At 32.7% G+C, this 27,916-nt stretch overlaps 1 protein-coding gene across 1 annotated transcript; it reads left to right on the top strand.

The window, feature by feature from the left end:
- Positions 1–1,867: 1,867 nt before the first annotated feature.
- On the top strand, positions 1,868–22,719 carry LOC129217340 (uncharacterized). Its single transcript, XM_054851624.1, has 4 exons — positions 1,868–2,167; positions 10,498–10,671; positions 11,630–11,742; positions 22,518–22,719. The coding sequence occupies exons 1-4, from the start codon at positions 1,900–1,902 to the stop codon at positions 22,572–22,574; spliced, it is 612 nt and encodes a 203-aa protein (XP_054707599.1). The 5' UTR covers positions 1,868–1,899; the 3' UTR covers positions 22,575–22,719.
- The last annotated feature ends 5,197 nt before the right edge of the window (positions 22,720–27,916 follow it).

Raw genomic sequence — 27,916 nt, forward strand, 5'->3', positions numbered from 1 at the left:
TTTGTCGTTGTTAATTGAGAGATTTGAATCTTAGACTTTAGACTCTAGTGGTATTAATAGATTAAGATATATTAATGCCAGAAAAAATTCAATTCATTCACAGAGAAATGTATGGTATTTTTTTATATTATCACATTTTGAATGTCACATATTTTACTTGCATTGAACTTATACAAGAGTATTTCATAATTTAAATAAAGCTAAATGTTTTTTATGGTTACAATGTTATTTATGGTGCAGTTTATTGTTTAAATTTATTTTATCGACTGCAAAAAATTTACTGAACTCTGTCTGATCGAAGCATTTAAAATCGAATCTTTCATTTCAGACCCACCATACTAAAAATCAGTAAATAATTAATGAAATAAAAAAGTTTTAATGAACCATGTTTTTAAAGTAAATTAAAAAGTTTAAAAGACTTTCTCTTAGCTACATGTAGATTTAAAGTCTCATACAGTTTCAGAATTCCTTACAGATTGTCTGGAAATTTTGATTGTGAGTTTTTAAAGCAAAATACTTGTGAGCTTTAAAAGAAAAAATATGGGGCGCATTGGCGCATATACTACGTAACTACTAAAAAACACGAGTGTAAAGAAAAGCAATCAAGAAAAACATTTACACCCCAATTTATACTATTTGCAGTGCGATAAAATTGTTAGTTATATTATAAATGCATGAATTGTTCGTTGCCTCCGTCCCATATTTTTCCTATTAAAGCTCACAAGTATTTTGATAGTCATTAAAATCTCACAATCACAAATTTTATAGGCAATCTGTAAAAAATTCTGAAACTGTATGGGACTTTAAATGTACATGAAGCTTAGAGAAATTTTTTTAAATACTTTTTTAATTATTTTTTTTTTCTTTTTGGTCATTTTAAAAGCATGGAACATTAAAACTTTTTTATTTCACTAATGACTCATGTTGACAAATGTGTCAAGATATACATTCGCAACTTTTCGTTAGATGTTGACATAAGACACGTTGAAATAAATAACTGTTCTAGGTAGAGCCATTATAAAGATAGGCCGACTTATCAGCTTAAGTTTAGCCATTTTGGATCGGATTTTTCATTGTTACGCTGCTAGGGTTACAAGAGATGTTACAAATCGGCGAACTTTTAATACAAATGCCAGAAAAAATTCAATTCATTCACAGAGAAATGTATGATTTTTTTTTATATTATCACATTATGAATATCACATATTCCACTTGCATTGAACATGAGTATTTCATAATTTAAATAAAGCGAAATTCGAAATTTAAATAAAGCTAAATGTTTTTTATGGTTACGATGTTATTTATGGTGTAGCAAAGTTTCGGGTTTCGCCAAATTTGCCGAAAATAATACTTTATTTAATAAACAATTTATGTGCCGCTAATAATCAGTGAACAATCACCAAACGCGATTACTCTCCAGAAATGACAACCACTCAAATACGCGCTCCGATCCAAAAAGGCTGATCTTAAGCTGATGCGCCGGCTCGTATATATAGGGGTCTTATTTTAGGAGTCTTCCACAAATGATGTCACGTCTACAGGGGGTTCATGAAATTGGGACTGTTTGTGACAAGGAGAGGAAAAGGTGGGGGTTAATAATGGAGTGTGACAATCACTTTAGGGTCACGACATTGTCTCCTTGTACTCACTATTCCCCTAAATAATAATTCAAAAGAAGTATTTCTAGAACACAGAATAATCAAAATAAATAGATATTAAAGAATTTAAAAGTGAATTAATACATTCAACATACTAACAATGCTTCATTTATCGGCATCTGATAAAAATTGTCTGCATTGTCTTTAGATACGAACGATATCTGTAAAAGTCCACCCTCCCTTAGTAAGCGGTGTTGTGTCATCGAAGGCCAAATAAATTCATTTTTCACCTGTAAAAATAATGGAGGCGGCAGAGGAGGCAGTGGAAATCGAACACCACGAACTGCAGCATTTTGCCGGGGTCGAGGCTAGGTCCACCCAGGGACAGGGCAGTTTCCTCTCCACCCTCTCAGTGTCTTCGTGCGTTATTACATACACGAGAAATGCAAAGACGGTTTTGTACATTCTTCTGTTGATCACGTGCGTGCCTATAATTGTTGGAGCAGCTTTTACGAGTATTTTTACAGAAGATGGGAATTACAATGCTGCAGTGTGGGCATTCTTTACAGGTAAATACTTCATCAAAGCATACTTTATGTGAACAGCGCATTTGTAATAAGTAATTTGTTTAGCAATCGAGGCTGTTTATTGTTTCCGTTCTGCCGAGACCTTTGCGATTCGTAGATAGCGAATCACGCGATTCATTGCAACGTAACCAATGAAATTCATTAAAACTAAATTATTCAAGGGAAGATAATCGCGTCTTTGGAAACAATAAGTATTGTCATTTTTTTTCCCTCACATGTGAAAATAGTGTTTCTATGTGTTTCTTCTCCTTTTACAGGTTTTTTTTTTTTTTTTTTTTTTTTTTCAGTTTGCTTGTTTCTTTCATTTGTTTTTCCTTCGGGTAGTATCTTCTTCGTTTATTATTCTGAAAAACGCTTACATTCGGCAATGGGGTCGTTTCCGAAATTTTAAAAGTATTTTTTTTTCTGAAAGAGCATGCTTAAAAACATAGGATCTGACCATTTTTTTAAATAATTTGACTAAGTTTAATATTTTTAAAATTTACTTTAACTAGTCAATGCGGAACTCCGAACTGTACTTCGAATCGTTTCATAAGGCATTTCGCTCTTTAAAAATTTCAAAGAAAGAATATTATGAAGAAAAACCGAGAAAAGTAAACGGGAAAAGTAAGCGCACAAGAGAAAGCATGTACTTTAAAGACATCAGTAACAAAACCTCGTTAAATAGAACGTTGTGATAATTTGATCATCGCTCCCCTTTTGGTTGTACGTATTTTCAATGCAAATATAAATATCATTAAAAGTGTGGCTAAGTGACACGTGAAAAATCAGTAATTTTGCATGTGAAAAAACAGGTTGTGGCAAATACAGTCCTGCTCATGTGAGCATCTGACGAAAAAAAAAGAAACATTAAAGAGATATTTAGTGGCACGGATTCGAACTGGCTCCATTCTGATTAACAGTACGACGCTCCAACAAACCCAGCAACTGTGCCTTCCTTTTCGAATGCTATTCATTGAAGGAATGCGTAATAAAACACAGTAAAAAAGTTTTTCGCCGAAAAAAATATAATAAGATCATGCGTCTATGTTTTGTCATTAGCCAGCATGATACGATTTAAAATTATTCGTAAAACATGGAATTTGATTAAAGAATGAGGAAGATCTCACGTAGCGATTGAAACAAACATTCTAGAGAAGTAATAAATTCGGTTGAAAAAATAAGTGTTTTTATTTTTGAATATTCAACAATTTCCCATAGCAGGCTTCTTTAACCTGTACGGCTTAAAAGCCCGCACTTGTTTTTCTTTTAATCGAACACTTAAAATTCAAAACCAAATCCAGTTGAACTGAATCCGTTTTTTTAGTGTAATTTTTCGAACGTAGACAAAATATTTTTTTTTTTCAGCCGAAAGCAGAGGAGTAGAAAATGATTTCTCACTAATGAAGTTGATAATAATTTTAATGTTTTATATCGTATTCGAATAAATAATTAAAGATTTACTGGTTGAAACTCGTAGTTTAAATTTGGCGTAGTATTTTTTCATTTGTACAAAAGTTCGAACACTGCTATTAGAAAAATTTAAATTTCAGCATACAATGAAAATGTTTTTCTGCACAAAAAAAGGATTCCCTTGAGGTATATCTAATACTTTTTTTTATGCTTACATTATGCTCAGTGGTCTGGACGGAGTCAAAGCTTAAAAAAATGGGAAGAACACCCTTCGATTAGCAGTCAACTTATCTGAATGATAACTGTAGCCTGCATAAAGGAGTCGAAACACCAAATAGCATTCCCACTGCATTTATTTTATTACGTGTGTTATCTGTTGTATGTTATGAGTACATGTAATGCGTAATATTACTTTAAATTTGCTATTATGTCGGACAGCCCGAACTGGCCCGAAGTTCAGACAGTTTATAGCGGAACGCTCTACCGAAAAAAAACCCCCACAGATAATTTAAAAATTTTTTTCTTGCCGAGAAGTGTTTTTATTTTTGAAAATTTTTACAATTTGTTATCGCAGGCTGTTTGAACCGTTATCACTTAGATGGCAGCACGTGTTCATCATTTAACAGCACGGTTAAAATACAAAATAATTTGAACTAAGTTCATTTTTAAGCGTAGCTTTTTAAATGTAGTAAAAATGTGATACGCTATTTATTTATTTATTTATTCATTTATTTATTTATTTTTTTTTTTTTGCAAAAAGAAGAAAAATATATATATTACCCTTTAAATTGAAGTAGTATTTTTTTATTTGTACAAAGAGTCAAAAACTCATTAGAAGAATCTATATTTCAACATACGATTTATTATATTTTACTGAACAAAAAACAATTCCAATGTAGTATGAAATCTTAAACCTGATACTTATATTTTCGCTTACATTATGCTTTAATTCTCTTCCCGGAGCCAAAGCTTTAAAAAAAAAAAAAAAAAAGCCTTACAATTGAGTATCAATTTAGCTCCGTGATGCATCAAGTTTTCATAACAGCTAAGAGCGTTTCTACCTCACGTACTCCCTCATATTTGTTATTCATTACTCATGTAATGCGAGATATTTTTCTAATTTTTTGATGCAGATTGTCCGGACGTGGGCCCGAACACGCATTCTCCTGGTTACCAGTCGAACGCTCTGCCGATCAAGCTATTCAGCTGTGTCGGTAACGGTGCAAGTTAAAATCATAAATTTAACCGAAAACCTCACTCTGGTTCTTTAAAACAGGTTTTTTTGCCCGAAAAAAAATAATTTTTAGACCGTGGGTCTATTTTTCGTCAGTAGCCTGCACGATAAGCTTTAAAATAAGGTGTAAATCAAAGAAATCGATCAAGATTTGAGGAAAATCTCGCGTAGAAACCAAAAACAGGCTACAGAAATAATATATAAGGATTGGTGCGCTTTCATATTGCTTACACTTCTGCCTCTGACATCAGAAACGAAGAAATGCCATTCACTCATGCCATTCACAAAGCACAATATTCAATTCGCTTCGTTACTCACATGCTTTGGCAACGATATGGTTCATGATAAGAGCAGAGCGCAATATTTAATTAGCTTCTTGATTATCACAACGTGGAAAGGCGGTAGACAGATGCGCCCAAGTTCATCACTTGTGACGTCATAAAGACCACGCCCTATTTTCAAAATCGGACATTTAAAGATATTAATTAAAAGTTAAGTGTTGGGAGAATGAAAGTTATTTCTCGCTCCATGTTATTTTAATGCTTATTTTATCAATTTCAGTGGCAAAAGTAATACTTTTGACTGATAGAAACGACCCCATAAAATGAATGATTGCTCTTTTAATCATATCCAACTCTAAATACTGCCGTGAGAAGGTAAAGAATCTGCAATTTTATTTATTTATTTATTTATTTTAATTTTTTTTTATTTTTATTTTTATTTATTTATTTTTTTTTGTCACCTATTGTACATTAGCGTTATTGTACAAGCTTGTTTAATTGGTTTCTGCTGAAAAAAAAGCTACGAAAAAAACGTCAATCCCAACATTTCCCTATTGTTAGTGGGGAATCCAAAACGCGCATCATCAAATACCTCAAAAACTCATTTCTGAAGATACTGCCCATTACCTTCCCGTGGCAGCATAACTTCCTGTACCAAAGCTCTTTAAATAAATTCATTTCAAATACGTTTTTCGTTTTCATTTTTTCTCTTTTAAAATAAAGTTTCTTTCTTTCTTTTTTTTTTTTTTTTTTTTTAAATCTTCAATTTTTAAACCGTATATTATACAAGTTAACATTACAACTACGCATATCTCTTTCTGCATATATTACTTTTTTTTAACTTTTACTTTGATGACTGCTCCATATATTATGGTGACACTTTTCAAATATTACGATTTATTTGTGTTCGTTCGTCTGCCATTTAGTGTGCATAAGGAAAAAACACTAAAAGTCATGAGAAATTATAACTTATAGAAACTCAAAGTAATCAAGTGTAGAGCAAAGAAATTTCAAAAGAAATAAAGATTTTTTTACGAGAAAATTGAGAGTACTTAGAAATAATATTGAGATGGAACTAATTTCTGATCTTAACAAAATACACATTTGAGACAGTGAGAAGCAAAGGGATGTAAGTGGACTATTTAAAGTTTCGAGTAAATCGCGTTTAAGTTCAGATCCTAGGTAGGCTTTCATTAAAAAAAAATCTAAATCATGCTGTACAGCAGCACCTACTGGGGCTGCTAGTACTATTTCTTAACCCAAAACAGAGGAGAGGTTCTTCTATCATTCGTACGTGTTGTCTCTACGTTTTTAATTTTGTCATTTACATCCCATTGCTTCTCACTGCCTCATTTGACAAAAGTAGGAAAAAACTTAACGGAAGGAATTACAAGAAAAAAAAGAAATTCTATAAAAAGAAGAACAAAATCTTTCCCGCATAAAAATTTTTAAATCTCCTTTGAGTTCTTAAATCTGTTGATAATGTTATTTTTTTCCATTTCACCGGCTTGTAAATCTTACTTCAAAATACTAATATAAACCTGTACATGTTCAAAAATAAGTATTAATGATATTTTTAATTGCTGTTATGGTTTTGTTAAATCTGGAAGGAAACTTAAAACTTAATAACTTTACAACTTATTAACTTTACATTCCTAACCAAAATTTAACTCCTCGCCGTGACAATAAAGCGAATTAAAATTTTTCACAAATAATAATAATATTTTAGTAAAGAAACAGTTTATTTCAATCTTAAAAAGTTTATACCAGCCCAGCCACTAGGAATGAAGTGGGATTTTTTGTAATATGCACTTTATCGTAGAAAGTGGTCACAATCACATAAAGGATTAATAAAACACCTGACGTGTGTAGAGACAGCTATAACTACAGATTTGAAACCAGCGTATACCTATTTTAATGTGATACAACTCAAAACTCTAGCTCAGCAGAAATTTTATTAAAAAATGTTCATGTGTGAACAGGGCCGCGCCGTCCCTATGTGCAAGGTCGTGCGGCGCACGACGGCGCCAGAGTCAAAAAGGCGCCGAACTCTAAGCCAATCAAAAATGCTTCAAACGAGTGGAAAAAAATCTCCAAAGAAAAAAATAAGAAATTGAACTTTTCATCATATCTAATAGTGATTGCGAAATTATACTGCTCAATAAAGCAAGCAATCCTCCCCGCTGTTTATCTAAAGGCGAAATATTTGATTGTTGCGTCTGAACATGTAACTCAAAAGTAATCTTTTACACTAAAAACACATGATGTTAATTTATGCATACATTAACATTTTTCTTCATATGTGGAGCCCTAAATGATATTTCGGTAGCATGTCTATAATTTCACAAGGTGGAGCATACGAAGTGCAAGAAATTTGCTATTCCCCATTTTGGTTCTTGCAGCGAATGTATTGTATTATAATTTATACACCTCCAGAATGATGAGTTCAATGTTTTTCAAAAATATTCCTTATTATTGAAGAAAAAAAAAACGCGTCTTAGGAAAACAAAGTGATTTTAATTTAAAAAGAAAATGATGATGTTGGGGTGAAACTTCAAGTTTCTTTCAAGGAGGTATCTTTGAATTGAAAAATTGCAATAGTTACAGCTAATTGGTCAGTTACTCCGTCCTATTTCTTTTATTTCTTCTTTATTATTATTATTCTTGTTATTATAATAATAATAATATTATTTCTAGTACGTCTAAAAATAAGATAGTCTTCGAAATGCTTCACCTCCGATTCTCTCCCTCTCCTCCGCCAAAAAACATCACACAGCATATCAAGTTTTGTTTCCAGATCTTCAATTTAGCAAAATTTAGAGGGAAAGTCCCCGAATACCAAACAACATTGCTTGAAACAACGTTCGAAAATCACCTAAAATTGCGTTTTTGGAGTTTCAGTTACGAAAGATTCCCGGTCCTAATGTTACCAAATATGGTATTACAATCGCATTTTTAAGACTTCAATTTCAGAAAATATTCAGGAAAGGGTCTTCTAACCACCTTTTTTTAACATCATAAAAATTTAGGTTTTTAAAACATGACTACGTAAAATTTAAGTGGAATAGCCTCTGAACATTTTCTCCTGATATCAGAATATTTCTTCAGTTTTTAGGGCTTTAATTTTGAAAAATTTTCCCAGGGGAGCTCCAAAATCTCCTTCCCGTAAAAATCTTCAAAGTTGTCTACAATTGCGTTTTTGGAAGTTCAATTTCGAAAAATTGGAGGGAAGAGGAGGAATTTATTTCTATATGTTTTTTTTTAAATAAAAAGATTGAGTAGAATCTCAGAGTTTCATCCCTTATTCTAACGTCAATAAATATGGCCTATAATCGCGTTTTAAGGCTTCAACTTCTACAAATTTTCGCGGAGCCCCTTGTACCGTTTTTTCCCATAACACCACCAAAGACCATCTAAAATTGCGTTTTTAAAAATACAAATTTCAAAATTTTAAAAGAGAATTTTTTTTTCAATGTGCCTCCCTAAAACCATTTTCTAGTTGCACCACTGCTCCTGTTGACATGTTTTGACAAGCATAATTGTTTTATTAGGTATTCATCACTTAGAGATTAGATAGATACTTACAGTGACGTTAACTTTGATACTTCAAACAATTTTCTTTTTCCAAAACGCATTATTAGCATGTCAGAGGTGCTGCTGAACTCTAAATAATTTCTAGGAATGAACTAAAAAGTACAATATATTCCAAAATAAAATATTCAGGCATTATTTTTTGAATAAATAAAATGCCAAACGTATTTTTTCCATCTTGTATTTGTCAACAAAACCTTTTTCCTTGTGTTAACTATATTTTAATACCACTTGATCTCAATCGGCTATAACGCCGATCAAGCTTGGCGCGGCCCTGCGTGTGAAAATATTTCTTCGTAGCATATGAGCTCTGTTTTTCTCATATTCCTCAAAGAACTATTAATATCATATAGTTTAACATGTTTTAGTGTCAACAACTTCGTTCAATGTTTCATTTGTTATCAGCAATGTAGATAGTTCCTAGTTTAGTTTATCACTGTCTTAGAGAGTTTTATCTAAGATTAATCCTTATCTCAATCTTAAAAAGGTATTTATTTTTGAAAAAAAGATTGTCATTATCAATATAAAATATGACTAAATAGATCGAATCTTAGTAAAAAGAAAAAAGACTCATTGAAATTACAAACACCGCAAAACCCCTCAAGAGTAGAAAGAGTAGATCCCGTAGAAGTAAAAGAAGAAGAAGGCAAGAATGAAGGTTTCGTGTATTTTTAAAATATTGCTAAAAATGTCAGAAATTTCTAAAATAATTAAATAAACATTGAAGAATTAAAAATTAGAAAGTCGGGTTATGAAACGGGGTAAAATGTGTGTCTGTAGGTCTCTCCCCCCTCTCCGACCCCCTAAATGACTTAGAAAAAATAGTCCGATTCGAACAAACTTGTTTTTTTTTTTTTTTTTTCAAAAATCTAGGAGAGAGAACCTTACTCCCATATTTCATTTTCTGATTTGAATAACTCTCCCCCCCCCCCTTCACCTTAGAACCGTTTAAATTTTTATAACATAGTGTTATTGTTCATCATGATTAAAGATGAGATTGGTTAGAAAAAATCGTTAATTTCGGACAAAAGACTAGTTTTTTTCCGGTTTTTTTTTTACAAAAAGGTTTATTTCCAAACCAGAAAAACTGAAAATTTTGAAATTTTCAGTAAAAAAATATGTGTTCAGAAATTTATAATACTTACATTTAAATGTTTCTTTCAGTTCAAATATTTCTTCTTTGTTCAGTATCCCAGATGAAAACATTAACTTTGTTAATTAAGATAACTTAATTTCCTTGCACACCGAAGTGTTATTTGCTACTTTTCTCATCGACACTGTAAATGACAATAATATACACAGAACAGAATTAGTGAATACACTTGTATTATTAAAGTCAGTTAGTCAAAAAAAGTCAAAAAATCTGATTTAGTAATTCGCAAAAACCGTATTTTACTCAAAATTAAAGGCTAATTGATGATTTGACTAATTTAAAAAGTTTTGGTTTTCTGAACAATAACATGGAATGCATGTATCTTATATGACTTCATCATTTTTTATGCTTTCTAAGAGAATGTAACAGTTACATACATTTTAATTTGCAAAAAATCAACTTTTTTATTTTTTCCGATTTTTCCAACCAAAAAAAAAAAACCGGAAAAAGGTTTTTTTTCCCGCCGCCTGAAAATTTTCGGAAATTTTACATCCCTACATAAACCATGATAAATTCATAGCATTATTTTAAAACCAAATTTATTTCTATTGTGATTCCTCATCAATAGATGGAATCGGCAGTCAGAGATTCTCTTACTCTCTACGTAATTTTCATATTTACCATTCAATTTGGTAAAATACAACTTGAAAATTTCTTACAGGTTGTATGTCAGTAGGAACTTGTTCTCTATATACACTACACTTGTTTGGAAAACTGGAGAAGTACCATGATAATGCAACTTTAGAAGGATTAAAGGTTCTGGGAATGATATTTAGTGTAATATCAGGCATTGCAGTTGGAGTTTATACAATTCTTTCTTTTCTAAATAAGCAAGGTAAGATACTTTACAATAATATAATGTAGTATGTTGTGAACTATAGTTAAGAAAAAAAAAATCTGTGCTTTACAACGCACGTCCGTGGCATTTGAGTTAAATTATACAGGGTTAGCATAAAAGAATATCCCGGTTTTAAAATTTTAGATTTCATAAACTATTACACTAAGCACTATAAATGATACATAAAAATAAAGATAAACTGTGAATGTTTTTTGAACGTACTTAAGAACTTAAACGTGCACGTTAAGCGCTAGCGCAGCCAGAAATTTCTTCCGGAAGGGTTTTTTTGGTCACAACAGTCCTTACGCCTGTATTAACTACTGTATTAGGATTGGCAACAATGTTAAAACCAAGACCTCTGGGGTTTTTTTTACCCCCCCCCCCTACATACTTCACTGCGACACTGACGTCCTGCAGTTCTGGATTGGCCGTGCAGGTAATGAGGATTTACCCCTTTGTGTTGGCCAGCCAGTTACCCAAACCAAACCTTACCCCATGTGATTTTCCTTAATGAGATTTCGTTGCTTTTACACTACCATTGCCAACAACATTGCAAGAACCGAAAGATCGCATATGTGTAGCCTCACAAAAATTGACAGTGAAACACTCCAAAATGTATGTTAAAGATGCGTATCGCATTACGAAAGGCGCACACATCGAACATTAGTGAGTGAAAAAAACTTCCACAGTTTACCTTTATTTTTATGTATCGTTTATAGTGCTAAGTGTAATAGTTTATAAAACATAAATTTTTAAAACCGGGATATTCCTCTGTTTCATAAATTGTTGACATTAGCAGCTAATTTTTAATTTACAATGTGAAAAATATGAAAAGCATGATAATAAATAAATAATTCAATAACTAAGTGCAGCCATTTTCATTTTACTTATTTTCAAAAATTACAAGGGCCATAAAAAAGCTCTGATTTTGAATTTTCACTATTTACTCTTTCAGCTTTTGCACTGTATGGTCTAAATTATTTTTCCTCGGCTATTTTCGGTGGACTATGCATTTTCAGTAGCATTCAACTTGTTGCAACGGCACAATATTATCAAAACGCATTACGGGTAAGTTTCAGTATTTTCATTATTATTTTTCTTTCACATAAATCTTTTCAAAACTAGAAAATAATTTGTAAAAGTGAAAAAGAAAAAGGTTTTCAATCACTGAAGTGACAAAGATTTCATTCAGTGAAAATAAAAATAATTAAAAATTTTATCTATAATTTGTGAATATTTATAACAGTAGTTCCCAACCTTTTTCGCCCATCGCCCCACTTTGGAGGTTGACTGACACTCAGTGCCCGATTAAGATATCGAGGGGCCCTAGGCTAAATACTTTTTTTTGGGGGGGGGACCCTGTATTCAAACTTTATAACTTTAGCCGTTGGCTGAAATAATTTCAGTCATAGACTAAAGTAATTTCTGCCATTCGGGGGCCCCTAAATATTGGGGGCCCTAGGTCAGAGCCTAGTTGGGCCTATTCAGTAATCGGGCCCATAGTGACACTGACACTTACTGTCCCTCTTTCTTCCTCGAAAAAAACTACAGTGAAACCCCGATTTTATGTTTCTCTAGGAGTTAGGTTTAAAAAACGTAAAATACATAGAAGAAATCAAATAGAAAAAACTGGAGGTAACAAGGATGACTTTCGAAAGGTATAATATCTATATTTTACAAAGAGAACATTATTATACGTAATAGCTGCGTCGCCCGGATTTGCACGGACTACCTCGAAAATAAAAGTTATGTCAAGTGACGCGTGTTCAACAAACAGGCTTGAAAAAGAAAAAATAAAAAAAAACCTCAGTAAAATTTTGCGGCAGATTGCGGGAAAATAACCAAAAAGGAAACATTTCAAATCCCCCGATTACAGGAAAAACCTCAACCCAAAATTTTATTTGTTCGTATTCGAGAAAAAAAATGGCAACAGATCTTTTGTCTCAATGATTTTCTTCACGTTATAAGTTTTAATAAAAGCATTGTTGCGAAACGTTGAATTGAAGCACTGAATAATAATTTGAATGGAAGAAAGTCTTCGAAAAATAGGGATTTTATGTCGAAATCTAAGCATCATAACTAATAGTTTTTAATTGATATCTCCGCTAATTATTATCGGAGGATTATGTTAAATAGCCAAACATAAAGAAGGGATTGATACCTGGTTCGATGGTCAATTCACTGGCTTTCAGGAGAAGTAACTTGGACATAAATACATACATAGATATAAAGGTACATACATACAGTGCCGGATCTAGGAATTTTCCAAGGTAGGGCAAAGCTTCAAAATGTTGCCCCCCCCCCACGCACACGTCCATCTTGCTTTTAATTTTTCTATCATGTTGCATTTTCGTAGTTTCAATAAACTGTACACTGTACAGTGCTGTTGTTTGATTAAAAATTTATTTTATGAATAAAAATGTTATTATGAACAATTTTTTTCTTAAAGCAAAGGTATAGTGCGTAACACAAATTGCAATTAAAAATCCTCTCCCTCTCCCCTGTTTTTTCCGAAATGAGTTTAGTATTCAGATACGGGAATGCTTTGCTTTTAATCTACCAGTTTTCGCCCCTACACTACTTTTCCGCTGTAAAAGAAACAGGCCACCCTCTGAATCATAGCGTGTATTAAACAAGGAATACGAGTAGTTTCTGAAAGGAAAATGCTAACATTAGAAGGGGTGCCTACAAGGGGGGTTCATGGCATAGACCCCCCAAAAATTTCAACACTGTTGAAATTTTCAGGGAGTTCATTCTACAGGGTTTTAATCTTATTCTTGGGACTGTCATTTTTGAGGGTTGCTCCGTAACATTTTAAGGGGTGAGCTGAGCAGGGCCGTCGCTAGGTCAAAAAACTGGGGGGAAGAACCTTTTTAGCAGCCCCTTAATTGTTTCAAACGCATGTTTCAATATGCAGAGAGAGAGAGAGAGAAGATTCAGCCTTTGGTTTAGCAGGGTTCTTGTCACTCGACTTTAGTACCAGCAATATGAACTTAATCGTAAGAATACTATTCAGACAAACCAAGGGGGTGTCGGGGGGCTACCTCCAGGCAGTTTTTCGAAATTGAAGTCTAAAAAATGAGATATATGGGTCATTCTTCAAAAAGTGTAACTTTTCTGTCACAACGCCTTTTACAGTGAAAATTTAAGGAACAATTCATTTACCAATAATATTTAATTTCATCAATAATATATCTATTTAAACCTGCTAACAATTTTTTAATAAGAATTTTTATTTTAGTATATTTTTGGTTCACAACATGTGAGTTCTCACCTCCGTGGCATGTCAGTGTGACTGTTTACGTTGCTTAATAACTTGTTTAATTAAAAGCATATACTTATTTATTGATTATTCCTTTCACCAAGTGTCTCAAATACTAATTTTTTAAGTATATTTAATTTTTTAATATTGTGTTTTAGTTCGTTTTAATAGGACAAGAAGTCATGTCACACAATAAATTCTCACCTCCGTTACATAAACACAAAATGCCATTCCTCATTAACACGTGGCAGTAATGACAACAAATTTTATTTTCCATGATACAAAAGAGCCCTCTTGTTTATTTTCAGCCATAGTTGAAGTTGTGAGATTTTTGTTGAAAAACAAAAAAATAGATCTTGCTTTTGAAACTTAGTATGGTTATTCTGACTTTACACCTCCGTGAACTTGAATTTCAGGGATGTAAATTAATGTAAAAAAAGAAGTGAGCATGTTTTCATATGCTTAACGTGTGCAGATTATAGCAACAAAGAAAAAAAAAACCCCGAAAAAGTATCTATTAGGCCTATTTTTAACACGCTTTTATTAGCTTCACCTGTATATATGTATGTATGTATCTTGTAACGGAATCTTGCAGCTCAAATTTCGCCCACTTCCTGAGATCGGAGTCTTATGAAATTTGGCACGCGACCTCAGACCCGATGACAATGCAATATTCCATAATCAAATTATTTAATTAACCCTTTTAATTGTTAGTTTCCTCCAATTTTAATCAATATTTTGGCATAAATCCAACAATGTGGAAAAGGAAAATTTTTTAAAAATACGTTAAAAAATGCTCGCAAAAATTATTTAAAAATATCTACAAAAACCTTTAATTTTTCTGCATCGGACAAAATTTGTTCCAATGTTCCAAAGTAATTAGAACATGAAATGTAATTGCTTTTAACTAATTTCATGCCAAAATTTAGGTGAGCCTTCGATTGAAAATTCATTGCTGATCAGACCATTGTTGAACAAAACCTTTATTCAAATGCATCTCAAATTGTAATTAAGTAATGTAGATATGATTTCCGCACACAAACATCGATGACTGAGATGGATTAGCTGGATTAGACAATTACAAATACAAATACAAATGTGACGACCAGCAACAGGCTCTGGGCCCAGCTAGGCTGGTCCTAGTCAATTAATTAGTCCCCAATGAAGATCAATGGCCCTCTTAAAGCTATCCACTCCCTTGCTCATTACCGCCTCTTCCGGTAAGCTATTCCAAGTGCCCACGACCCGGCTAAAGTAATAGTTTTTCCTGATTTCCAAGTTAGCCTGAGATTTAAATAGCTTAAAACAATGACCCCTTGTCCTGCTTTCCCCGCAAAAATTTAATCCATTTACATCTTTCATTTTGATAAATTTAAATAACTGAATCATGTCCCCTCTGTCTTCACAGGCAATTTATCAGCGAAGTTGAATGTTTTTAGAGCTCGGCTATTACACTTTAAGGGGTACAGTTGCTCTTTTTGGAGTTCGAGAGACCACGTTTCGAATGCCACCCGAGACCTTTAGTCGCTTTTTTTGGGCAAATTTCATGAATATAAAAGATTTTGAACAATGTTGAATGGATGATAGTAGTTGATCAATCACTTAATTTTAATTTAATACAAAAAAGCGTGGGGGGGGGGGGGGTTCTTATGAGTTGTCTTGAATTTCTTCCATTGGTTGTCCATGCAAAAATGTAAATAGACAGCACCCCACGGTTTTTTGTATTACATTAAAATTAAGTGATTGGTCAACTACTATCATCCAAAGATTATTTTTCACTTTTTAGTTCATTTTGCTACGAAAACGTGTTTTTTTAGTTTTTTAAACTGTTATTTTATTAATGGAAAATACCTAACCTCCATGACAGACCTTATCAATATCATTATTTCTGAGGTGAAAATAAATGATGGAGGGGAAGTACATCAATAATAGGCATTCTATCAAATTTATATCCTCAAATTTACTAAAAAGCATTTAAAACTACTAATTAAGCCGTACTTTATTTAAGAGAGCTTAATATTATATTCCCACTAATCATTAAAATAGCTGATTGTTCGCACAATTAACAAAATTGCTACTTTGATATTAAATTGGTCTTGATTTTTAAATAGTTTTTTCTTTTTTTTTATTTCCATAAACAAGTCGTCATCTTTTGTATTTTTTTTATTTATGAGTAAAATAATTGGAACTTAGCTGGGTCATTGTTTATGGTTACTTCTAGTAGGTAACACTTTCATGTAAGAGTGAAAAAAAAAAAAGAAAAAAAAAGAAAACTAAAGGTTTCGAAATTGAAAAATATTTGCGTTCAAAAGTTGCGTTTTCTGGAGAATGACCCATATATTTTACGTCACAGGGGAGAGGAGGTTCCCGATAATTTTTCGATTTTGAGGTTCCAAAACACAACAGTACATTTTATTCAATTATTTCCGGAAAAGGGGGATCCGAGGAAAGTTTTCAAGATTGTAGTTCAAAAAACAGTTTTAGACGATCTGTAGTGATATTAAGGTAAAAAAAGGGATGCGGGGGTCATGCCCCGATAATTTTTTGAAATTAAAACTTGAAGTACGTAATTGCGAAGTAGTTTCTATTGTAACAGGAAAGGGGGGATCCAGGGGCTCTCCCCTGGAATTTTTTTTAAGTTGTAGTTTGAAAAATGCAGTTTTTGACGATGTATAGTGATGTTCAGGGAAGCTCAAATATTTTGAAGTTTAGTTACTTTACCGTTTGAGTCCGACGAAGAGTTATCGCTCTTCCCGTGTGTTGAGTCAAAATGCATAGAAGTAAGATCGCGCTGTTTATTGCTATAATTTTCACACTACATAGACTACAATTTTTTTTCGAGTTTTATTGTCGAAAAAGAGAAAAAATGGCTAGCAACCCAAAAATACCACAGGAAGTATTGAAAATTAATTACTTTAGAAAATTTTCGTGGATGAAAGTTTGGCAGTGTGAGGTTCACGCAGTAAAAATAAAATCAACGGAATTTAACCCCGCAACTTAATTTGCGCTATATTTAAACAAGGAATTTATGAGATTTGTGTAGAAAATTTCAATTGTAATAATTGAGCTTAAAATATTTATTTTGTTAAAAATCACCTTTTGTGCAAAAATTAGAGTAAATGCGTATTTTGAAAAATAGACGCTTCTATTGTTTTTCAATATACGCATTTTACTCCGCACTTATAGCGTAATAACAAGAAAATTCTTCAGCAAATAAACTATTAATATGCGCAGTATATCCTTATGAAACAGCTAGGCTCGTAGTCCTTTTCAAGAAGACTTAAACCTAGGGATCTTTCTCATTTTACTGGAAGAAAAAAGTTCATTTACTTAATCTGAGACAGATCGCTGAACGATATTTTAAAGATCTTTCTTTAATTGACTTCTGATTTAGTGATAGAGATAAATATTCCCTTGCGTCAGAAAAATTTCAGCCAAACTTTGAGCTCTTTTTTCCACAAATATTCCATTAAATTTTTTTTTTCAAAGTAGATTGAAGCCAAACACGGAATAATCACTGTTAATTGTTTGGTGGATTTGTTTTGTATTCATGTTTTTGCGATCATTTTAGTGCGTAGCAATATTTAATTCTATATTTTGCAATTATGTTTTCGTTCTTGTTATAAAGTATGGACCAGCATCAAACTAAAAAAAAAAAAAAAAAAATCGCACAAATTTTACTGTCTATGTGTGTGTGCACACGTTTTTTAATTTGCTTGGTTCTTATTACCTAGTAAATACGGGGTTCGCCAACTTCGAGTTTGGCAGGGGTTCGCAAGGGGGAAAAGGTTGGAAACCACTGATCTAAGTGCTACTTGTCGATAAATTTTTATTTGATTCTGTTCATTATTTCTTGATGTATAGCAGTCACAAGTGATGACAAAAAACGATCTATAGATCAGCCCCCATTTGAGCTATTAACACCAATATTGAATCAGCATCTGTACATATGGACCAAATTTTGTTTCATTCCGCTAGTTACTTCCTGCGGAATAGCAGGCATTCATAACTCAAGAAACGTTCCATTGCTTCATCCCTCTTGGAGGAATAAGCGAAAAAACCAATGGGCACAAGTTCACATAGGGACACATATGTTTACCAAATTTCGTTCGATTTCATGCGGTAGTTTTTGCTGTAGAAAAACTGCCGCACCGGTCACAAAAAAAAAAAAAAAAAAAACGGTCACACACACAGACAGACAGACATTTTCCAAAAACGGTCGAAATGGATTCAATATGCTTTAAAACGCTCGAGTCCGTCAAAGTTCGAAAATTTGCACGAATCCAATACTTTCTTTTATTCATTAGAAATAGTAGAAAGTAAAAAACGTAAAATGCGGGGAAAACATTGATTTGGGGGACGTAAAATCGGGGTTTCACTGTATAAGTTCGCCGAGCATCAATGTTATTGAAAAAATAAGCGCCTAATTTAATTTCAAGTTTAAAAAAAAAAGTAATTGCCGTTCAATCGTTCTTAAAACTTAAAAATAAATAAATAAATATATAAAGTGCTAGTTTTGCACTTTTTTTTTCTTTTCCGAAACGAACTCATAGGTACTCTTAAGTACTTAACTAATTATGATTATTGACGTACTTAACAAAAACCAAGTACATTTCGTATGAAATTATTGTTTTTTAGTAGGAATCTAGGGAATTTTTCGATTTCCTCACTGATTTATTACCCTCTTGAAAAACCAGGTCATCAATTTGAGCAAAATCTCTCCCAGGGTGGAAACCACTGATTATAAAATGTTTTATTTTCCGATTAAGTTTTTTGGATGTTTATGTAGTTCTATAGTTTCTTTTGGGGATTAAGTAAAGCGCTAGACTATGAATGAATAGTAGCCACTGGCTACCAAAGTCAAAACAAAAAAAAAAAAAAATGGTAGCCACTTTTTTTAATTTTAGAAACCATTTTGTAAAATGTATATACTCAGAGCAAGAAGTAAATCACCTAAGCGCTATTAGTAATATTAATAACAAATCAAGGGATAATGATACTCAACAAAAACGTACATTTTAATGGATATATTTTTTAATTGTGAAGACATAAGCGTACAACAAAAGAGAAGATATTTACAAATTTTTTAAACATAATACAAATGTATTTGGAAAAACAGAATGAAAGTAAATGCGAGACTCAAACAGGCCTTGGTTTATGTATTAGTCAGAAATTTCTTTCGCCTGACATTTTTTTTGGCGGGAATCAGGAACTGTGAAATGTCGTAAACGCAAAAAAAAAAAAAAAAAAAAAAAAAAGACCATCCTCTTACATATTACAGCAAATGATCGAGTAAATCTCCTGACGTGATTAACAATAAAATTCGAGACCAAGCCATGATAATTTGATAATATTTTTTCGTAATGCTTGACATGCAGGGAAAGGTTGTATTTTGACAAGGCTGAACTGAATCCGGTGACTCAACTGTTTTACTGGTAAAACTGTGTCATTTCAGGAGAATGAAGAAACGAGAAAGCGGTCAACAATGAACGCTATCTAATGGAGTTGAGGTTCATCCATCAAACAAGCAATTGCCTCGTACATATGTAGAAGCAATTTTCACCCGTCATACCTTGACGAGCGATTTCCTATTTTTCAGTTAAGAATAGAAGTAAAAACATCAGGAATCATTGATTTTGTCTTTGAATAAAAATAGTCGATCTAAAATACAGTAAAAACCCTCCTAAAGGTCACCCCTATTATGCGGACAATTTTTAATTCACCCGATTCCAATGCAAATAACATTATTAAATCTCTGTCCTGCGGACACCCCTATATTGTGGACAAAAAAATTTGTCCCGTTAGGGTCCACATTAGAGAGGTTTTAATGTATATGTTGTCTAGGGTCCATAGGTGGTTTTGACTATGGTCCACTGAAGCACTGAACGAGATGGATAACGCGAGGAATATGATTTGAAGCACATTGCCGTAGCACACATGTTCACCACTTTTGGCGACTGCGGCTTGATTTTCTTGTAGCCATTTTCAGTGCATTCGCAGGTTAACGACTGGCGACCACTAATCTAGAGCCAGAGTTGGGCAAATTTTAATTGCATGGACAATTAAAGATTAACAATTGATCAATTGTAATTGTGAAAAATTACAATTAACAATTGATCAATTGTAATTGTGAAAAATTACAATTAATAATTAATTAATTGTTAATTGTAATTTTTCACAATAACAATTGATCAATTGTTAATCTACAGTTAACAATTAATGAGATCGAGCTCCCCCTAATTTCAAAGGTTAATTGGGCCCTGCATACATGCCATAAGGACCCGTTTATAGGGTAGGCAACCATTTACAGCACAGAAACACATTCACACAAAGAAAGGACAAGGACAAGAGAGAGAAAGTACATCCATGCCCAAGTCGAGATTCAAACCCGGGGCTTCCCAGTCGCAGTCAGACTCCTTTGACCACTAGACAGGACAGGCGATGATAATATCAGTTTTCTAGAATTAAAATGTTCTGTGTACATTAAATACCTAAAATAAAATAGTTAATATACAATAGGTTTGGCTTTATTACGAGCAATAAATTATTTACAGCAGCATATGACTTTTCTGAAAAATTCTTATGGCTCCAGCAAATTTTCCTCAGAAAAGGTATAATTCAATTAAAAATTAATTTTTTTTCCGTACTAATAAAACTCCAAAGAACATCTGACAGAAGTTACAGAAATGTATTTTAATTACATGATTTTTAAAAAAATGTAAAACAGAGCGGTCTCTGTGACCTCACGTCCCATGATATGTCCTTCTTTCTCACCTCTTCTGTTAAGGGTTAAACTAAAACAACAATTTTTACAAACTTAAAACACTTAATTAAAACAGAAACATTTACGTGTGGAAAAAGCTTGCCCAGACGAGACTAGTTCACGCGGCGAGCGAGCAATCAGCACTGAACGAAAATATGAAATTGAATAATACTTGGGACTCTGTACGCTGCACTGTACCTATTGATACATAAAGTTAATTGTTAGTTTTAATTGTTTCATAAAACAATTAAAAAAATCAATTGCAATTATTTTAATTGTGAGAAACGATTAACGTACATTAATTCAATTAAATTAATTGCAAAGTGCAATTAATAGTTTAATTGCAATTAATTTATTTGCAATTACTTTTTTAATCAATTAACTAGGCAATTGAAAAAATAGTTGATTAATGCCCAACACTGTCTAGAGCTTTAGAAAACAGAAAAAATAATGAAAAGTTGTAGAAAGTGTTAGTTTTTGTGAAAATGGGGTGGTGCAAAAGTTATAGAATGCTCAGCAGTGGCTGCAGGCCCGCCGAGAGCCCAGGAGAGATGGGGGTCCAATGACCCCTTGTCAGTTTGGTCATTCCTCCTGGAAACTTGTCACATTTATACTACTCTAATTCCTAGTTGGGCCCCCTCAAGGCACAAGCCCTTAGTTTCTGACTAGCCTAACATGGCCCTCTTGTCAGCCCTGAATGGCCAACTCTTTTATGAATATTTCAAGCAGCAGTAGTGTCTCTTTCTTGTGCTTTTTTCTATTAATAATGCTTCATATTGCGATATACCAATGTAAAATCTTATAACATCCCTTTAAAGGTAAGGGTAAAGGTAAAGGAAAAGCTGAAGAAAAAATATTGCAGCTTGGATGTTGGCTTCTAAAACACATTGATACAAGTCAAAAGTAAATTCAAGGCAGAATAAAATGGTATTAAAATTTTTAAGCAAAGAAGTTTTTAATAACAGTCATTTAATAATGGCTTTTGTTAAAATGTTTCTATATTTATGTGCAAAACTACCTTAAAAATTGGAAGTTCTAATGCTTAAAGGGGAGCTTGAGCCCCCCCCCTCCCCTTGAGAATCCTTTATGGGAGCTCATGGCCGAAGTTTCAGACTAGGCTGGCGCGGGGCTCTCGACAGCTCTCAACAATCTATGGTAAAAATGAAAAACAATGCAAATAACGCCCATATTTTTACGCCGGTGCAACTTCCAGCTTCAATTTTTTAGTAGTGTGTCCTCTCTATCTTACTCTATGGTTTTTCCAGTTTCAAGTGAAATTTCACTGCAATTCGTTGCTAACTGTTATACTTAACATTTTCCCATCAAAAAAAAAAAAAAAAAACCAAGTCGAATGCGAACAGGATTTTTTTTTTCTATATTCAAAAGAAAAGTCTTGATGATAATAGCTGTCAAAAGTTGGCATTTGACACATGTGCACTTTTTTGTAGCAGCTTCCGTCTTGTTATGTAATAGCCATACCTTGTATAGTAACTGAACTTTTAGCATTTTGCGCTATATTTATTCTATTCAAAGACTGCAAAGGTTTGCCTTGACAATTTTTGCTTAACCACAATGCCTTTCATTCTAATCACATAATAGTAAAAAACATTTTTTGATCATTTCTCCTTTAAGAGCCGATCTAGTTAGGCATATTGCTGTTGAACCTGATTTCTACTTCATACTTCATAATTATTAAAAAAAATATGTGATGTGTTTCATATAAAAACTAATGATGAAAATGTAATATCTGAATTTATAAACTAAATATATATTCAAAATCTGTGCTAATATTTTCCCTATTATTTCTTTTGTTTAAAGGTTGCAAGTTTCGTGGAAAGAACAAACGCGCAAACGTCTGCATTACAAAGCATCTGAGTCATCCAGCTAATGGCAAAAAGGCACAAGAAGAAAACAAGATTACGTTCTTCGTACACAGAATTTCATTTTTAACACAACTCATTTTTTATGTTCTAAAACTTTCATTAATGATGCCTAGAATAAAACTCAGGTATTTAGTACCGTTTTCATCCATCACGAATGTTATTGATTTCTTCACATACTTTGAAAATGACATATACTGGTATGCAGTGCTTTAGTTGGCACTGCAAACCTGCTTCTAGCATTTTTTAACACTCATTACTGGGTGTGTAAGAAATTCACGAGAAAAATATAAGCATTAGTAATTGCTCAAAATTTTTATTTACATATATTCAGCATGAACATAAATTAATGACATGTAAAAAATGTTGGTAAGGTTTTGGCTTTGCTTTTATTTGTTATATACATTTCTTAAAGCATTATAAAATACTACAAAAATGAACAAAAGTTGAAACATACAAAGTATAATCTAAATAAATTATCAAAAGTAGAAAAAATGTAAATATTGGAGACTTTGAAACAAAAAGGTATAAACTACTAACAAATTTGCATTCATATCACATAGATCTTTCACAGGAACCTCAGTAAGAAGTGAAATTAAAATAAAATATTTTAGCCGAAACTATATTGGGACATAAAAAGTAGAAGCATCTTGTATTAGATTAATATGCATTGTATAATATAACTGTAATTTTAAATGTTACTTAAAATCAATTTAAAATATTTCCCTCATATGGAAGAAAACAATGATTTTTAAATACTGATGAATACTCTCTAAATTATAGCAGACATTAATTATGCTTTTATACCTATGAGGTTTATAATAATTCATTTACTTCAATCAAAAAGGGGAAAACTATTTTTCCATTGCAATTTACAATTTAATGTTACATAAATGATATTCTATATTACTCAATTGCAAAACTTGAAGAATGAGGTAAAAACATTCTATCCTTTCAGTTGAGGACTTTGTACAAGCTAGTTAGGATAAAATGGCACTTTATACATCATGAAAACAAATTCAACAACACAACAACAGCCAATAAGAAACATTTCTCATATATCTTACACATTAGGAGGAATAACTAACAAATATTATACATAAAAGTTCTTCTAAAATCTCAAATTTACACACCTAATCAACAATATATGAGCTTTAGAATAGAAAATATGGACAATGCCCCCACAATGTATTTATACACTAAAAACGTATCACGGGATTCAAGTTTAAGTAGAAAAAAAGGCAATAAAATGTTCAAAAATATTGCAAATATAACACTTTTCAAATAAAATATTGCAACTGAAAATGATTGATGAATTCACTAATGCATTGAAAAAATGATTTTGAACACAATTCTTGGTGGAAGAACAAGTTACATACCTTGCCAAAAATTAAATGAATATTTAAAAAAAAATTTGTTAAAAAAAATAAATAAATGCAATGGATGTGTCATTAATTATCTGTTTAATAAGAGAAAAAAAAAAGATTCAAATACTTTCAAAACATGATGAAAATTAAATATAAATGTTAACCAGTGAAAACGAAAAAAAAAAAAAAAAGATTTGGCACATGAAATTTCTGGATAGTAATGTATTTTTCAACTTCAAACAAGGCAAAATATTCCTTTCACTTTTCATATTTATGACAAAAATAAAATTAAGGAAACAAAAAACAGTGCATTTTATCCAAATGCAATCGGATTTCAGCAGCATGCAGTGCAATGCCCGAAGATGTATTTTCTTTCAGTATAATTAGTGTGTGAAAAAAAAAAAAAATTGACCATAAAAAAAAAACAAAGGATAGAGTAAGATAGAGAGGCCCCTGCTATACTAAGAAATTGAAGCCTGAAGTTGCACTGATGTATCTCAAGATCTTTAGCTTCCAGCTAAAGATTTTGGGATACATTTTGAATCAAAGCATTGAATTACTGAATCTCAATAGGTAGTTAATTTAAACCTCAATATTGGTTCCAAGTTTATGAAGCATGTATTAGAAATTGCATTAAAACCTGAATTAAAATGCAAACCAGTCCGCCAGCTACTTCACTCGAGAAGAGACGACATTATCATAACCCTGCCCATCTTCCTACCAATATATCCCATAATTCCGCTTCAGTTTCATCTCCCGTTTACCATTGACATGTCCCCTCTATCTAAATTTCTTTACTCTATGAAATAAAATACAATAATGTTATTACAAATAATTAATTTGAAATGTGAAAATAAAATGCAAGTTGAAATGAAAATGATAAAATATGTATTGCAATTATGTGACATAAGGTTTTTTCTGTTTCAAAGGTATTTTTATCAATAGCCGTATGTGTAACACGTATGTTGTTGGTGCTGAAGGGATTAACACAAAAATTATGTTGCAATGTCTTAAGTTGTAGTATACAGGGTGCTGCAAAAATAACTCCCACATTTGTCACCTCAGTTTTTCTGGCACAAATTGTGTGGTGTTTGTCATTGTTATAGCCCTGAGTAGAGTATGGTCAACCATTTTAACTGCAGCCATAGAATATAAACTACTATATGCCTATACTACAGCCATATTACTATCGAGTGAAGAAGAACATTTTCATCAGTCAGGCTGCTTCAACAATCAAAATTTCCGGTACTGGGTCAAAAACAGTCCCTCTACAAGTCCATCAATGACCACTGCTTAGCTAAAATATGTTATTGTATGGTGCACTGCTGCTGATTTTGGACGGGCAGTGGTGGCCTGATTGGTAAGGTATCGGACTTGCGACTGGAGGGTCCCGGGTTCGATCCTAACCGGTTGAAAGATCCACCGTCTTCATTAATGGTGACTGGGGGGATGTTAAATATGCTCGTAGTCACAAAGTCCTCCGAGTGAAACAATACTTCTGGGGTGCTGGACCAGGGATTTCTCGGTTTATGGTCTGGATCAAAAAATCAGAGCTGTCTTCAGGGTCCCAACCAACTGGTTATACCCCAAATAGCAGTAGGTACCCCGGGGATCCTGGAGTGAAAAGTGCTGATTTTGGATCTTTGGTGTCTCAATTGTTTCCTGGGCACCTGATCTCGTTATAAAGAGACATTTCATGGCAGGCCTCCTCATGATGTACCCTGGATTACCCAAAATCTGCTACCGCTCAGCCTGCTCTCCCGATGACTTTTTGATGATTATGAAAACATTGTCAAAAAATATTGGAGAGCTTGAGAACTAAAGGCATAGGCACTAAGTTTCGGCACTAGTAAAATAAAAATAAAAATTAAAAAAAACACGTTTCATTGCCAGCACGTCTCTTTGATCTTGCTTCTTGCGATTTTTTTTTCTCTAGAGATATTTGGAAGCTTAAATCCACCACCATAAGTCAAGAACATTATAAGAATTCAAACTTGCCCTTTGTCAAGAAATCGCAGTAATATCACCTGAATTGTCCAGGAAGGTAACGCAGCACTGATGGAAGATGGATCAGGCTTCCTAAATACATAGGATATGAAGGTGGGGTATGATATGAAGGTTGGATGATTTCATTTTTAAAACAAAATGATTGTGTGCGGTAGCGGTGATTCGGGGGGGGGGGGGGCAAAAGAAGGCAACCCCCCCACACACTACCACTTTTTAAGGTTTATTTATTTTATTTTCCAATTCAGAAACCAAAACTGGAAATTATAAAAAAAACAGAAAGGTTGAAATTTTCAGGATTAAATTATTTGTTTTACTTTGTATATCTGTTTATGAAACATTACTGAGCACAAGCGGTATCTTTTAGTTTATGTTTTAATTGTTTAGATATTAGTAAATCAATTGTTTCACATGAAAAATTGTTTGAAGAATTGTTTTACTTGTTCAATGAAATTATTACCAAGATGTTTGTGACATCTCAAAATAATTAGGGTTAAATAATGTAAGTCTAATTCATGTCAAAGTGTTTCTTCGGGGAAGGTTATTGTGTACAAAATTCATCAAAATCTTAATAAAAACGTGAGTTAAGTTGCTAGATTTACATCAATTACCACTCATCTGCTCTCAAAACCGGCTTTACAAAATTTTATACATTTCTCTTTTCTTTCATTTTTTTGCTGCCGATAAAAGTCCTATGGCTTTTAGTTGTCGTTTCACCCCCCCCCCCCGGCCCCCAGTGTTCAGTTCCAATCGCCGTCTCGGGTGTGTAACATTAAGAGTAACCATTATTACCATAGACTAATAATAAGAGTAGACCGAGCTATGGCAACCTTTTTGCTGCTCATAAACCAAACCATGTGACTGGTGGATATCCTAGCAACAGCGGGCGTTGATCGTAGCAGACGATCAACGCCAGCGAGAAATAAAATAAATAGAATTTATGGAACACGGAAAAATGATCTTTTATGGAGTCCGGTTTGTAAATTTGTTATTCTAAGTTGTAAATATTTTGTTAATATAGTGAGTTTTTCGTTTAGATAGTATTGTGCATTTTCTTTAGTCAATTTCAATAACCCTCTAAGCAATAAAAGATGTAAGCGACCAAGAAGAATCAGCAAACGGTAAGATTTTTACCTACAGTTTCAATTTAAGATACCGATTAGTACATTTTTGCGTTAACGCAAAACGTTTACGCCATTTCGTTCACGCCAACGCTGACAGCTCCAAATGAAATAAAAGTTACCGAAAACTGATCAAAAACTATTACTAATGTCAAAATAATGCATAACTAAAAGGAAAACAGCTCAATCTCTGCACCTGGAAGTTTTTTTTAATGAAAACACATTGTCGTAAAATACATGTCGAGTGCCAAACTGTAGATAATGCTGCCATCTAGCAACCATGCTGCCAAAGTCTTCGCCAAGCCCTTCCACTAGTCACATGATACATCTATGAACCAATTTTCTTCATCAGCAAGAATGAGAAAGCTCGGTCTACTCTTATTATTAGTCTATGATTATTACTTAAGCATATAAAACTATTTTTTAATTTGCATTTATTATTGTTTTGTTATTCACATTTGAAAGGTGGGAGTTATTTCTGCCGCCACCTATACTACATATTATTTCGTCACAATTCATTTACCAGTCAGAACAACTATTCTTCTGATCAAAGTAGTTTTACTAAATTATTTAAGTGTCATGGCAAATTTTGTGGCACATAAGGAATTTTTGAAATTTTTAATAAAATAAAAGGAGCGCTTTTGTAAATTTATCGAACATGAAACAATTTTTTTGCAATAAAATTAAGTAAAACAAATACATCTTACAAAAATATTGAAGCAATCTACAGATATGTAAATGTAAATACTGAAATTAACTATGATTTAAAATGGTATAGTCAAATGAAAATGAAACACTAACTGCATAAAACAACAATTTGTTCAAAGGGGGGAGTGTGATTTAAA

The sequence above is a fragment of the Uloborus diversus genome, chromosome 2, assembly GCF_026930045.1.
Source record: "Uloborus diversus isolate 005 chromosome 2, Udiv.v.3.1, whole genome shotgun sequence".
In the NCBI taxonomy this organism is placed as follows: Eukaryota; Metazoa; Arthropoda; class Arachnida; order Araneae; family Uloboridae; genus Uloborus; species Uloborus diversus.